Source organism: Coturnix japonica, chromosome 11 (genome assembly GCF_001577835.2).
Source record: "Coturnix japonica isolate 7356 chromosome 11, Coturnix japonica 2.1, whole genome shotgun sequence".
Taxonomy (NCBI): Eukaryota; Metazoa; Chordata; class Aves; order Galliformes; family Phasianidae; genus Coturnix; species Coturnix japonica.
The window spans coordinates 6,417,134-6,432,830 of NC_029526.1; the positions used below are offsets into that span (position 1 = coordinate 6,417,134).

The following is a 15,697-nucleotide window of genomic DNA, read 5'->3' on the forward strand; positions in this document are numbered from 1 at the left end:
AATATATTGCTAACAAAATGTTAAACAGAAGCCCTGTGTGCAATGATAATTTTGAAGTATCTTCATCCCAGGTAGTTCAGATTTCATATGAATGTAGGTTTTCATAAAACAGATTTTACTAAGATTTTTTTATAAGTTGGAAATTTCAGTGAAGAGAGAAGAAGCTTCAGCATTTGAGCTAGTACTTACCTTTCCTGTTCAAAATTAAAAGCTTGAAGTTATATCCATTTCGTTGTGTATGCTTAAATTTTTTCCTTATCATAAAATTAGTAGTTCTTAACTAATAGAAGGAGGATTATATGTGCTAAATGTTACTGTCATAACACATTTGTAATTTAATAGAATATTTTCTGTTTTCAGATCTTAACCATAAAACTATGATAAATAAGACTTTTCACGATGAGCCTCTAGTGATGGAGTAAGTATTGACTACCTTTTTAGTTAGTGTTTTGTGATACTGACTAATAGCAACTGGATAAGTGTGTTTTAACACTGAAATTTAAAACGTGCTCCTCTCAAGAAGAGGATGGTTTGTGGTTTGTTGAGTGACCTAACTAAAGATAACAAAACATAGTTTTGTAAAGATGGCTGATATATATTATATCACTCTGGCCACAGCAACTAAATAAACTTTGAAATTTTTTTAATTTCAGTGCTCAGTATTCTATGGGGAAAAAAGTGTGTTTATGTATGTGTGTGTGTGTATATATATATTTATACCTTATTTGCAATGTCAAATAAGATGTGTTTAGTTGGTTATGCTGCTGAGACCTCATCATCTTCCAGTAGCGATGAAATTCAAAGCTTGTTCACAAAACTCCTGTTCATGTAAGTGTACAGATATACAAGAACTATGTATGTATCTGGGAATTAGAGAATCCTTGTTTTGGAAAGAGTGGAACAGTAAGAGAGTTGAGAAGTTTTTGATCAGTTCTGACTTCTTAAATTTGAATGAGCCTTTAATGAAAAGAACTAGAAATAATTTCTCTTGTTAGGTAACATGAAGTGACTCATACAACTAGGAAATTAAATGCATGGCATAGCTCAAAATACTTAGTGGTCTTTGCATTACTACTAGCAGCTCAGAGAAGAGCCTACACAGCTGAAAACTATTAACTGCCTGTTGGGAAAATGCTAAGTACAGGATCGTTAAAGAATGGTCAGTTTTGACTCCTGGAATAAGTTAAGGTAATACTGAAACTTTTTTTCACTTTCAGCTTTAATGGTGATTTGATTCCTGATATCTTTGGTGTTACAAGTGATTCAGATAAGCCACAGATACTGATAGGCGGGTAAGCTAAGTGTTTATTAGCATGAATTTCAGTAACTTGTTTGTCCTCTTCTATTTAGAGACTTAAGACTGGAGCTCTGTGAACTCGAGTCTTCTTTCCACATGTGTATGTCAATGTTCTATTACAGCACCTAATTGTGTTAAGCTATTTATTAAGAAAAATATTTGGTATGCTTCGTGGGTTTCTAAAGAAGATTTTTGCAAAAGGCAGAATGCTGAGTAACAATACAAGACTGTGCCAGTGATGTTCTCCGTGTTGCATTTTCTGCTTTAACAAGTAGCTAAGGCCACTTTGCAGCACTTAAGAGTTGTCAGGAGTTCTGTGTGATGGGATTGCAGTGAAGGGGACTAAGTTTATGGGGTTTCTAGCATGGGACTAGCTAGCAAATGCTGGGATAAAAATGTTTAATGGGAAATCTCAATGGCTGGTAACGAATATGAACAGGATTATTTTTAACTTTCAAGAATGCTCTAAAATTTAGCAATTCTACTGTTAATGTCTAAAATTAAACAATAACTCTTAATGAATTATTGGGGAGAAAAAAATCCAGAACTAGGCTTGTTTATTCTTACAGGGTTGGGCCCTCAAAGATTTAATTCTAGCTTGGTACTTTGCAGCTTTTAAGTGGAACTGGATAATGTCTTCTTGAATGCTGTTTGTAATGGTAACTTAGAAACTTGCAGCTCCTTATGTTTCATAAGAAATGCAGGTATTGATGTAGCTACTGATTTAGGTTCCCATACAATCAGTACTGCTTTGTTCTAAATAAAAGTGCATGTTAGGAATTCTTTGCATTCCCATGTGGTTTTCTGGAGCTATTGTTTTAAGAGGTCTGTTATCCCAGGAGAAATCAATCAGATGATTGCTCTGTCTCTATGGCAACTATACATCAGCTTTCTATAGTGCATTTCCATGGCCCTTAAGAAATGTTTCTCTGTTTTGTTTTTTCCCTCCATCATTAAGTATTTGACAAGTGTATTTAACAAGTCTATACCTGCTGCTGATTGCTGGTTATTGTTATTTCCTCAGAGGTGATTTGGAGGTAACATAGGGCAAATAACATTTAAATGTGTAGTGAAAACTAGATACTCTTCTTTGCAATATGGTTTTGTTCATTAATCCTAAATTGAATTTCATTGCATTTCTTTAAATTGATGGTTTGTGGAACAGAACTTTCACTTCTCTGAAAATAACAGTAGATATTGAAAAATTTGAGCTTTGGAAGAAAGGAAAATGGGCGTCAGATGTGTTTCGGTTTTTCTTGAGGTCTTTTGAGTAGTGTGTTAATACAAAGAAGCTGACTGAGGTCAAAATAAAACTGAGCTATACATAATATAAACAATGTCTTACATGGGGAAAAGGTTTATTTCATTTACTCAGAAAAATGTTTTTCTACTTTAAATTTAAAAACATTTTAATTTAAAGTAGAGCTGCATAACTTCCTTGTCTTAGCTTTAAGAATGAGTACATCAAAAGAACTAGAAAATACTTCATCTTTTCTGCGAGAGGGCAGAGGATGGTTTTTGTTTGATTGTTAATGTAACCTAACTGAAGCCCCTCCTCTGTGAATCATCTCTTACAAAACATTTCAAGCAGCTACTTACTGCTCATTGAGTATACTGTATGCTAAGTTATAATGTTCATTAAATGGTAGAAGAATGCAACTTATGTTTTGTGGTGTTGTTTTGTTTTTAAGGTATATAATCATGTTTAACAGTCTATTAGCACTGATAAAATTGCTTTTTCTTCTTGCCCGGTAGGAACTTATCACGGTATGCTGCGCTGGACACCCACAGTAGAATGTATATACCACACTCACATGCATTTATAGACTTAAATAATGACTTCACAGCTGGTAAGTCTTAAAAGTGTTAAATATTTTTCTAAAATTATTATCACTTTAATTTGTTAAATTATTCAGTTATAATTTCATATTTATTGTGTATATTATACACAATTTATTTATCACAATGTTACATATTGTATCTACACTTTAAATAAAGTTTTTTAAATTAAAAATGCAAGAATGAATAATAAATTTTTCTGGTTTATAATTTAATGGAAAAATAATGCTTGTTTTGAATAATTGTTTGGCATCAAAGCATCTTCCCTATTAAGAGTTTGCAAATCTGCCAGGTGCTTTGCTGCATTTCCTTCATTTTCATTCTGAAAGTACTTCATTCGGAGATGTTTTTTCAGCACTGGACTTGACTCGCAATTTGTTTCTTAAAGATATCAATATGATTTCATTCCATTTTGTTATAGTTTATTCCCACACTGAGAAAACTGCATGGGAGACTTCTTATTCTATTACAGTATGAACAATCCTATAGGCTATTTATAATTCAGTATTCACAAGACATACTGAAGGCAGGTTTTGTTGTGGTACATAATAAACTGTATTCTTACTTTGTTGATGGTGATTTTGTTTTGTTTAATGTTTGTTTAGGTCAAATGTGTAATGCATCTTAGCCTTCAATTACCAGAGGTCTATTTATCACTTACGTGGTTCATATCTCAAAGCATATTCAAATATTTGCTAAACTTCATTTACTTTCTTAGAACACTAAATGGATTTTGAAATGCTTTCTTTTTTCAAGATGTGCTTTATACATCAATTCATTTATGGTAGTTTGGGAAGGAGAGATTATTATTTTTTTTTTCCCTTTTTTAGTATTATGGGAATGTGAAAGAGTCCATAAACTTAATTAATATGCTTTTCATTTTCAGGGATTAAGTTAATTACTTTAGTGCACAGTCAAACTGTAATGCTCATTTCTGGCACACTGCTGCATGAAGCTGTCAAGTGAAAATTCCAACTGGAAAATTAAGTATATGGTTGCTTATTATAATCAGTATCATGTCAATAACCAGTGCTAAGGCACTTAGCTGTACGCATTCTTTGAAATTTTGTTTGGGCAGAGAAGAGGTCCATTCTGGTTGTTTTTTGTTTTGTTTTTAAGTTGAATATATGGACATGTAAGGTAGGTTAAAGTAGGAACTCCTGAGTTATTCCTGTGGATCAATCACTATTAGAAGAATTTTGGCAAGTGTACTCAGAGCTATGTGACAGCCAAGTTAGCCTAAAAACTGTTCAGAAAGTTCCAGTTAGTGCTGGCGATACATGGGAAATTTATCCATTCAGAACAAATAGATGGCAATATCTGTGTGGGGAGTACTAGGAGCTTTTATTTTCATATTTGGGGATGTGAATAGAAGCTTCTGAGAAACCTCCCCACTGAAAGACACAGATATTTTTGTTCCTTCTAGCAGCACAGATAGATATCCTTGGGCTGGAATCTATGGGCCAAACCAGCCTGTAAATCATTGACAGTTATGTTAGAGCTATCTAAGAAAAAGTTTAAGCAAAATAATTCATTCCAAGAAGAAAAATGGAAAAAATACTACAATTAAATTGTTTTCTTTTATGTAACTGTTAGTAATGTGGGAAGCTGCTTTTACTAAGCCTATGAAAACTAGATCAACAGTCAGCAATGCATATGTTGCAGGAAAATAACACTTTATCAGTGATATTTGATATTTCATGGCTGACATGTTATTCCAGGACTGGCTGTTGCCAAAATGAAAAGCCACCTGGTCCTGACTGTACATTTATGGTAGTTGGCTCTCATCTGCTCTAGTAACTGTATGAGGGAGAGTTATTAAGCTGATGCAGGTTATCATGGAGCTTCAGCGCTGCCAGAGCTAGTGTAAGCACAGAGAGAAGATAGACTCCTCTCTTTAGTAGCAGCAGATGAATGCAGTTTGCCTGTAGTCAAGCATTAAATTGCACCTTGAGACTCATAGTGACTCTTGGAAAAAAAAAAATATATATATATATATATTTATATATATATATCCAGTCTTATATATATTTATATATATATCCAGTCTTAATATATATATGTGTATATATATATATATATATATATATACACCTGTTTCATGTTCTCATAGCATCTTCTTTAATTTGCACTTGGCTGTAGAGAGTTTAGTAAATGACTCATGGAAGTAGTAATAAAAGTAGACAGCTGTGGTGTGGTTTTGTTTACTTTTTGTTTTGCTTTTAGTTAAAAACAAAACAAAAAAAAAACAACACAAAAACCCACACGTAACTGCATACCTGGTACTGGTAATACTGGGATTCTAAATGCTCTCTGCCAAACAGCACCAAAATAATGGGCTCATCCTGCTGAAGTTTACACATGACTACCCTGTGTCCCTGCACAGGATGGTTCAATGTTTCTTCTATTTGTTTAGCTCTGTCAGAGTAGCTGGGGCAGCACAGCCTTACAACACCAGGAAAGGGAGGGTACCATTCTTGCTATATTATTTTTCAGTGTAATCTGTTATTTATTGGTTGATCAAGTTAGAGCTAGTGAAAATGAGAGAGTTCTTGTGACAATATTAATATGCACTCACTGCCATTCTTGATCTGGAACAAAATTTGAATGTTTTGGTCCATGTTAAAATCCTATTAATTACAAGGGAGGAACTGACAAGGGTGCAGAAGTGTAGTCTGCATGCTGAAGTCCGAAAGACTTAATACCATTACAGCATTCAGTACTGCTGTGGTGCTTTTTGACTGAAAAAATCAAGTCTTCATGTGACAGTGCCACTGTTTGTGATTATGAAGATAAAAAGCCCTTAGAATGCCCAGTGTTCACTTTTTTTCTTTATTAAGACATTTTTCTAATGTTCTGAAATGTTTTCGGGGCTCTTTGTGTTGTACAGCAGATGGAACCAATTCAGTGGTTTTTATTCTAGACTATTTTTGGTAACTCCATTATTATAAACAGCTTATGAGATTTAAAGTGTGCTTGACATTCATAAAAAATAATAATAATAAAATCAAAAATCCTCTCTGAGCTGAGAATCTTTTCCGCTAGTTTATTGTCTAATCCATTTTCAACCTGCCAGGGTATAAACACTCAAAACAGATTTTTATTGGCACGTTTCTCCTGCTCTGGGTGAGATGAAGTCAAATTATTCTGATTTTATTATATGAGAACATGTTCATAAAGATGTTTTTAATCCCTAACAATGCTTCATGAAAGGCTAACTGTGTAAGGATTTTACAAATCCAGAAATCCACTAACCAGAACAAAGATAATACTAATCTTTCTTGGTGAGATTTAAACTATGTTGTTTCAGATAGTAATGCTGCTGCTGTTTTTCAATTAAACCATCACCATGTCTATTTTTATTATTTTTAATTCGTTAAGTAAATTCAAAGTTAGGTTTGTAATATTAAATAATACATGTAAAAATATGAAGTGTAATTTTTTTTCTAAAGGGTCTATTTGCGCTTTGTGGATAAGGATTAAAAAAAAAAAAACGAAAATTTTAAGCATGCTCTTCATGTGTATGAAATGTGTGCTTCTCTGGGGAGGAGTGTCTGGTTCACAGAATGGGGCTGCATTTGAACAGGGTGCCTGGAGATTGTCTAATTCAACCTGCCCAAAGTAGGATTAGAGCAGGTTGTTTAGGGTTGTGTCTAGTTGTCTTTTGAGTGTCTCCAAGGACAGAAGCTCTGCAACCTCCCTGGGCCATGTTTTCCAGCTTTTAACTACTTTGACAGCAGGAAAAGCATTACATTTAAGTGGAATTTCTTGTGTTCCAGTTTGTGGCTATCCTCTTTCATTCTGCTGCTGGGTGCCAACCAGAGAAGAATCTGCCTTTGCCAGACCTTGTCTCTATGTATGCACATATACGTTATCAAAAAGCAGTTTAATTTTAAATATTATATCTCAGTGTTTTCTAAGCAGTACAAGAAGTTGTGCAGTATATAGTATAGTATATGCTCATTTTTATCTCATAGTTACACTTCATAATGCCTCAGCCTTAATAAAGTCACACATTTCACTAGTGTGGTGTGCCCTACTGAAGTGACACAAAAGGAATGTACGGCCATTGAGAAATGTTCTGCTTGTTTAAAAACAAAGAACAGTGAAATTAACACTGAACCTGAAATAAAAATAGTGCAAGTTCTGCTATCTGCTAGGTTTATCATTATATGCGTTTCAGTGATATAGCTGAATCTCTACTCAGCGGTTCTTTAAAGAGCTGCATGTATTTTACTGAAAAGATAAAATACAACTGGGTAAAAAACACAAAATTAAGTGAGTATCTACATACAAAGTTTGATCGCTTCTCAACAATAAAAGTGTATTTTAAAATGAGATATAGTTTTTCATTTTGGAATTTGAAATTTGAGGTCTTTACAACTTCAGTGTGGAGGAAATGATAAGAATATGTAATTGCAGTGTTTTATAGATTATTGAGACACTGGCTATATTTTAAAATGTTGTATTCATTCATTCACTGTTTTGTTTTGTTTTTTCCTTCACACCTGAAATGTACAGGTTTATTCCAGAACTCATTTTTTTTATTTGTGAAGGATCTGAACTTTCAGCCCAGACATTTGAGGTCAGAATTGCATCTTACATCAATGTCATATTTTACACATACTCTGAAATAGACTGAAAGGTGAGAAAAATGTGGTGACCCTTGTTAGAATGGGGTTACTAGGTGTCTAGTAATAGGTAATCACAGTTATTAGCCAGTTTAAGGCCATTATCTTTAAGTTAATAACAAAAGGCAAGTCTGGGCAGATGAAGGTGTTTTTTATAGAGCAGAACTGTCTAAATGAGCACTTTGAAAGGACACTCCATGGGTAAGAAACCTGTCCTAAAAATGTCATATCATCAGACTGGAAGATATACATCACATAACGTAAGTATTTGAGCAGGATTTAACTCTCGCATCTTCCAGTAAGATTAAAAGTACCTTCCTTTTGTATTAATCCATTCAGTTTAAAGTGAATAGTAACTTAGTATCTCTCAGAAATGTGTATCAGACGTGTTAGCCAAGAGATGGAGATAGTACTGGTTCATGGAGTAAATGGTGTTCCCAGCATGGTCATCACATTGAAAACTTAATAGCTGAAATATGTGGACTCAGAAATGGAACAAAGTGCTACAGCTGAAAACTGAGGCCAAGACAAGTGGAAAGCACATGATAAAGGCCACCCAGTACTGCTGTATAGCTGGGTACTGATTACCAGTCATCTATTTCAAGCTCCATAGCAGAAAGATTTACTTGGTTTTGCTGTAGTTGCTTTGTATCAGTCAGCAATTCCAGATAAATAACTTGAACCAAGCAAAGGCTTCCCAATGAACCTGTATTTACAGTAACTGTTAAGTTTACAAGTCTTCTATTAAGAAATAGGGCGTATCTCTGCAAATACTGAAATTAAAAAAAAAAAAGTTTAAAAGTTCAAATGTGTGAGGACAAACTTCCTTGGACTGACAGTCATGCTGCAGCTTTTATCTTGGGGACAGATGTATCATTGCGTGCTATGGAAGATATCTAGTGTACTAAGTATGTTGTGCCTTATTTGGTTCTGTGATTCGAAAGTTTGGAAATACTGCTTTTGCAGCCTGTCTTGTGTTTAACACCAGCACATGGTGTGCATAATTGCAGATATTTCTGGAACTGTTTACAGACAGTGAGGGAAAAATCATATATTTGATTTTGGGAAGAGTAAAGTGGGAACAGTCATTAGTCAGAAACAGCTTGGTATAAGCTAATTGCCGGTCTCTTTACTGGTTTCTGATGGTTAATTTTCTTATGTTGTTTTGCTTTAGGAATCTAGAAACCTAATGTCCCAGAACATTTACGATGTGTTTTCACTTTGATTCCGAATGATTTTAAACACATATATGTAGGCAGCTTTCTTCTTGAAAACCATTCATTCAGTTCTCAAGTCATTTTTCTGTTGTAAAGTTAAACCTTGATTCTGAAGACACTGCAGTCCGTGATGACACGTTCAGTTAGCTTTGGTTTTTTTTTGTGAGTTGTGTCTTGATAGAAGGTAGTAACCCTTCTGCAATTTATTATTAAAGCTTATTTTATGCAGTAGGTCTGTGCTTATTCTCTATCAAAACAACCAGGCTTATTATGATTGTAAACAAATTATCTAGCCTTTAAAGCTTAGCTCCAGTGGCATTTTAAAAATCTGCAGTGTATGTTTATGTGTATATGCACAAATGAGCGTACACTGCCTCTGTCTGAAATCTATGGATGTTTTGTGGGTTTTACATTTATTTTTGAAAATATTTTTACTATTTGAAGATCACTTATCTCCTTGGATTTCCTGTGTGATGTGACCTTCTGTTACCTGTTATTTCTCTTGGTATTGAACACTGTGCAGGAACATGGACAGTGCTTGCTACCTCTTTTAAGACAAAACCAGAGTTGGTTAAATTATTAGCTACGTATTCTTTTTATGCTACAAATAATAAAAGAATAAGGAAGGAGCTCTATAGAAAAGTAACAGCTATTTTATCTTGTTTTGCCTGATCTTTCTAAAAGATTCCCACCACCTTTACTATCTGTTTAGTAGTTATAATATTAAATTTGCTGTAATGAATTATCTTTTTCAATTTTATAATTATATGCTGATGTATTGATACATTAATATGTTTTTTTTTTTTAATAGGAATCAGTAACTTCATATACGTGAGAGGTAAACTGGTTCTGCCCAATCAGCATTTGGTTGATGAAGCATTGAACACAAAAATAGATTCAGAAAATACTGTTAGCACTGGAATAGTTATCTTATATTTCTTGAAACAATATCATTAGCTTCATAATGAAAATAAACACAATTTTCTGTCTGAGAACTTGCATCTGAAGTAAAAAAACCCAGAGGAATAGTCCCTCATGGTCTGCACATTCAGATGCAATATTTGCTCAGCATACAATTACTTTCGAACTTTTCCATTTAAATTATCCTTTTGAATTAATGCATTTACTTGTGGTTTTTTTTTTTTCTGTAATCATTTTTATTAAGGAAAAGGTATTTCAATGCTTAATCTTTTTGTTTATAATTATCTGTTTTACTGAGGAGTTCTGGGAAACACTTATTAAACAAACAAAAAATTGAAGAGCAGAAACAATGCAGAATCTCCTTATTATAACTACGTTTCTTAAGGGTGTGCAGACAAAAAAACCAAAGTGCTTTTGCTTAGATTTTTCAGAGGATAAAGTGAGTGAGAAGAGCGATTCCCATAATTACTATTTCACATGTTTAACACCAAAAGTCAATGGCAAGTAAATTGGAAATTGATTAGCATTGGTGCTTGCATTGGTATCGGTGTTGTAAAAGCTAAATTAGTACAGCTGTGAAGTAGTATCATTAGTAGATGTACTTGATGTGTGATACTAATGCCAACATGACCAAACAAATCTGAGAACCAAACTAGAGAGTTGTTCTACTTCCATGAAAACTTATGAACTGAGGCACAAAACTGATGATGAACTAAGGTTTGTTTGCCATTTCCTTGTAATAAAGAAATAAGACCGTGTGTGAAGTTTTTGTATAAAATTAGGGTTTTGCATATGAAAAGTATCTGTAGGTATTAAAATAAGTTGTATGTTTTTTTCTCTTTTAAATATGCTTCTCATCTTTTTTTTCCCCATATAGGTGCGTTGATGTCTAGTGAAAACGGGGGGGAAAGCTGTGTTTTATGTAGGCCTTAGACCTTGGGGCATTTAGTGATTTTAATACAGTTGTCACTTCAACCATCTTGTCAGTGCTTGAATTTGAAGCACAGACTTTTAGTTCAGCACATTGTTTATGTTTACCAATTTGTACAATCCGACATAACCACAAATAACTTGCAGTTGAATGTTGTGCATGTTAGAAATATACACAAACCTGCATGTTCTTCAACAGAAGTGAAAAAATCTTTTTAGGCACATTTGGCACGTACGCATTTTTTCTAACTGGTTAATACCTTATTTTGTAAGGGGGAGACTCAGACTTCGTGCCTTCTGATGGGGTTTAAAAAATAAGAGCATTTGCTCGTTATTAAGCTAGAGTTCTGAAGCAAATGTGAAATGAAACTGTAACTTAAGAATGTTGCTTATGCCCTGGCGGTTTCTGAAGATAACTGTAGTTGCTGAAGGTTTTAATGTTGAAATAAAGCCCTCTGACATTAAACAGAAAGGTCAAATCAGTTATTAGTGAAATGAACACTCTACCTATAAATAGTAGTGTTTTTTTTATAACTCTTAAAAGTGAACAAAAATAACAAGGTTAATTAAAAGTGAACTTGAAGCGCATTCTGTATAGTTTGCTTTTGTTGCAGTTTTCTAGTAGTGGTAATAAGTAAAAGTAATATTGGAGGTAGTTTTGTAATATCTGCTTCAGTAAGACTTCCTGAATTATTCCAGTTGGGTGGAAATCTTCTAAGCTGTCAGTCTACCTCTGCGCTGAACTTGTTCTAACCTTCAGTTATGCTTACTTGGACCCTCTTACAAACTGAAGCTGGTGTAGCATTTGGTTTTAGCAAATTTACCCAGAATGACCTAGTACTTTTCTTGAGACAGCCTTCCTAAGACATAGTATGGTACTCTTGCTTTTGCTGTTTTAATTAAAAACCTACATAAAATTTAGCCAGCTTGAAACATGTTTTGGAAATATCAACTGCTTTTTTAAATTCTGTCTTCCCCCTCCCTACTTGCTATTGCTGAGATATGAAACCTCCATGTGTCCTGAAAACTGTCAGGGATTAATGAAATGTTTCCTTCCATGCACTTTACAGTCAAAATTCTGAGTTATAAAGTGTATTTAACAAAAAAAAAAAAAAAAGTAGACATTGTAGGAAGAGTAGAAATGCTTTCCTGTTTGAGGAGTTTAAATCCCAGACTGATCAAAAGTGTTAGTAGTTACATGATGTTCTATTAGATGTACTACATGAAAATGTTGTCAACCGTGGTTCTAACTCAAGTTATGGGTGCTGGGTATTGAAATTATTTCACTACATGCAGATGTATGTGGTGTGGCCTTGACATCAATACAAAGTAGATCTGAAATCACTAAAGCTGCTGCTGTCTAGTTGTAGAAGTTTTACTTATCTTCCTGGGAAAGTTTTTCATTTGTAACTGGGCCATATTTTGATACAATGCCAAAACTAGCTGATCCCATCAAATAAAGGTGGATGGAACTGCAGTCATTCCTCTGTAATGCACTTGTAGCTTATTGATGCTTACTAAATTGAAGTATAACTGAATTTTCTCACCAATTCACTTGTTAAGGAAAGTGAGGCTGTGACTAGAATGTTAATGGTTGTGTGTCAGAGCCAGTACCAGATGTCTTCTATATTGTATATTTCCTTAGCTTGGTTTTCAGTCTCATGGATCTAAAATGACAGGTAGTCTCTTCTGTTCTTCAGCTTACTGGTAGATTGTTGACCTCTGTTTATGAATTTTCTTATTTCGTATGGCTTTTGTTAACAACTCCCTGCTAAATCAAAAGTAACAAAACATACCTAAATGCAAACACGTTTCTCTTTGCATTTGTTTAAGGGAAACACTTCCTCTCTGATGATAATGCCTTTTTTTCTTCTAGCCATTCAGTTACACTGTAGGCATTAAATTTTGTGAGACCTCCCTGAATCTAATGTGAGTGTCACCCACCATCCCAGCTATCAAGGACTTGTCCTTCTTATGTCCTGAAATAAAAACAGCAGTAGGAACTCCTCCTGCAGACCTAGTGTAGTGGTCTGTCCAATGATCCCTGTGTTCTTTGGCAGTAGAAGAGTGGCCATACTGATTTTTATGTATTTATGCTGTAGTCCATTTTCACTGTGTATGTCCAGAATCTACAACTGTCATAGTGTTGTCAAAGATAAATCCATGTCTGTTGTGCTTAGTGTCCACTTATGTACCTATAATCTATTGAAAGTATCCAGAATAACATTTTTGTATTCTGTAAATAATACAGTAAACAATGAGCTCAAGTTTATTTCATCTTATAACCTTGGGTTGCAAATATCTGATATTGCACTGCTGTTAGGTTTGTTTGCAGTTGAACAGAGTGGCCCAGCACTCCATGCTTTCTGTTTTTTCAGCTTATAGATATGTTTGCAAATAGTTTTGTTTTCAACTGAAGTAGCTACCACAGCTTCCTCCCAAAGGCAGTGTGGCAGCATGTCTTTAAACAAGTGACATTTCCCTAGCATTTGTAATATGATATACATTCCTTCTAGGAAGGAGGTGTTCAATTTTCTTGACTTTGCTGGAAGCAAAACAAAATTGTTGCAGTTTTCAAGATGATTAGTGTATTAAAATACAAAAAAAAAGTATAGAAATGAACTGTGTATGTTGTCATGCTGTTCAAGTACTAAACATGCTTATCCTAACACATTTGTTTGTTCCACATTTTCTCCTGCAGCCCTCATATATTAAAGAAAGTAGTAATGATAGATCATGGAAAGCAACAGTGACAGTTGTAAAATACACCTGCTATGGACAGTCCTCCTTTGGGAAGGAGGTACTTGCAGATTATTTGCTATGACTATATGGGAAAAGATATTTATAAATACCACACTTATTAAAGATAGAAATGATAAGTATTAGTTCTTGTTCCTAAGCACCAAACGTATGTGTGATAAAGTCAGGATCTTAGAATAAGGTCTGAAATAACCTTTGGAATTTTTGTGGTCTAAAATAATGCATCTGGTTCTAGAACTACAGGTGATGTTGCTGTAGAGATGTCAGTTTGCCTTATGGGAAATCTCGGTTTGTTGCTTTAACTTTGGAGCAGTGTGGCACCAGCTCATCTGCTATTTATGGAAGATGATCTGCAATCCTTATCTGCCTTCGTGTTTTTACCAGCACAGTGTAAAATGGCAGCAGGCTTGGAGCAGCTTTGTTGCCTTGATTCCCCCAGCTGTATATAGTGTTAGGAGCCTCAAGTTAGAAGAAAGGAGGGGCAGAGGAATACATCAAAGAGGAAAAAAGGGCAAAAATAATTTAGTTGCTTTCTAGAGAAGCTGTTCTCAGGGTTTCTCTTTAGAGGCAGGAGGAAAGTTTGGTGTGAAATGGACATGTTGCTGAATTTAATCATAGTAGCAGGTGATATTCAGTACCTGGTTTGTATGGTGGCTGAAGGCTTTAAATCTGCGAACACCTCTATTATCTTAGCCTAGTAAACACTTTAGACATCTTGAATTACTGTCTTTGTATTAGCTCATTGTAGTTTGACTTAAATTTAGTGTCGTGATTTATTCCTCCTACACTGCAGATAATTTAATGCATTTCTTTTGTTTATTACCGTGTGATATAACAGCCACTGTGACTTCTCCCCAGTTTCCCCCACATTGTTTGTTGTTTATCTGAAAGCAACTTTTGATTCTGATCCTCACACCTAAGATTTTATGTGCCCGTCCTTCCTTGTCTTTCTGTACTGTTTCCATTTCCTATGCAGTTGCATTTTTGAGTATTTTTATATACTTACAATGAAATCAGATTAAGGAGCACCAGAGAGATGAACATAATCTACTTCTGACTGAGAACTGAAGGGAAAAATTGGTTCTTTGAATGCATAAGTAAAATCTACTTCTAACTATTTTTTTTCATATCTTTACAAAGTAGATGCATGTGTGTAATACAGAGTACCTGTGCATACTCTAATACGAGTCATTTGCTAATACTTGAGTGAGCTCATAGTGGCTGTTGCTGCAGATCAGGATGCATGTGCAGTTTATTTGGCTCTCCTTTTTGACCAGTCACTGTGGAGTGCCTTCACTTTCTGTCACCTGGTTTAGATCTATCTGGGCTAAACAACAAGGAATGTATTTTCAAACATGGCCGTTGTGCTCTCTGAGGAGCAGTAACTGGTGCATTTATTTTGTGAAGCTCAAATTAAAATGAGATGTTTTTACTTATGTGTAGTTTAATTCATACTAATGTTTATGTGACTTCCCATAAATTTGTTAAGAACATTCATTTCTCTTTATCTGTTTCTCTTCTATTCTAAGGATACTGGTGCTACTATATTTGCCCACTGTAGGAAATATTTTTTCTGGCTGGGAAGTCGACACAGCATGCTGCTCTAGCATAGGCTTTTACATTAAGTATGAAACCCCATATAAGTTAAGTGAAACCCCATCACATGTTGAATCAGTTTAAATGTGAGAGGTCAGATCAGTGAGGTGTGAAACTGAGTCAGAGATGTTTTGAGAAGCAGGTACAGTGCCCATCAAAATTCCTGCTAATGGTTGGGCAACCAATTCTCTTTTTTAATCAAATAATGTTAATTTGCTGTATATTTAAATACAACATGGAAAGAGCTGGTTGTGCTATAACATGTTTATGGTGTAGCTCATAATGAATTACAAATTACAGTATAGGTTACAGCATAGACACACTACTGCTACACAGAATACTTATTTGAAACTTAAAAACACTGTAAAAAGATGTATAAACTCCAGTTTTTCCATGTTTTGCTCTCCTGGTCCCCCATCAATCCAAAGTCCCCCGTATGTATTGTTTGAGTATTTTTATGGTTTAGATCCATGTATATGAATAGTGTTGCACAAATGTCCTTCTAC

At 34.5% G+C, this 15,697-nt stretch overlaps 1 protein-coding gene across 2 annotated transcripts in view; it reads left to right on the plus strand.

Moving 5' to 3' along the window:
• The window catches only part of ITFG1 (integrin alpha FG-GAP repeat containing 1), a 62,068-nt gene that overhangs the window by 4,485 nt on the left and 41,886 nt on the right, over nucleotides 1-15,697 (plus strand). For both annotated transcript variants that reach the window (XR_001557701.2, XM_015873924.2), the window contains exons 4-6: nucleotides 361-418; nucleotides 1,218-1,292; nucleotides 3,053-3,147. Coding sequence is in view for 1 of the 2 variants with exons in the window: in XM_015873924.2 (XP_015729410.1) it covers nucleotides 361-418; nucleotides 1,218-1,292; nucleotides 3,053-3,147 (228 nt within the window). In the remaining variant the exon portion in view is untranslated. The remainder of the gene's footprint in view (nucleotides 1-360; nucleotides 419-1,217; nucleotides 1,293-3,052; nucleotides 3,148-15,697) is intronic.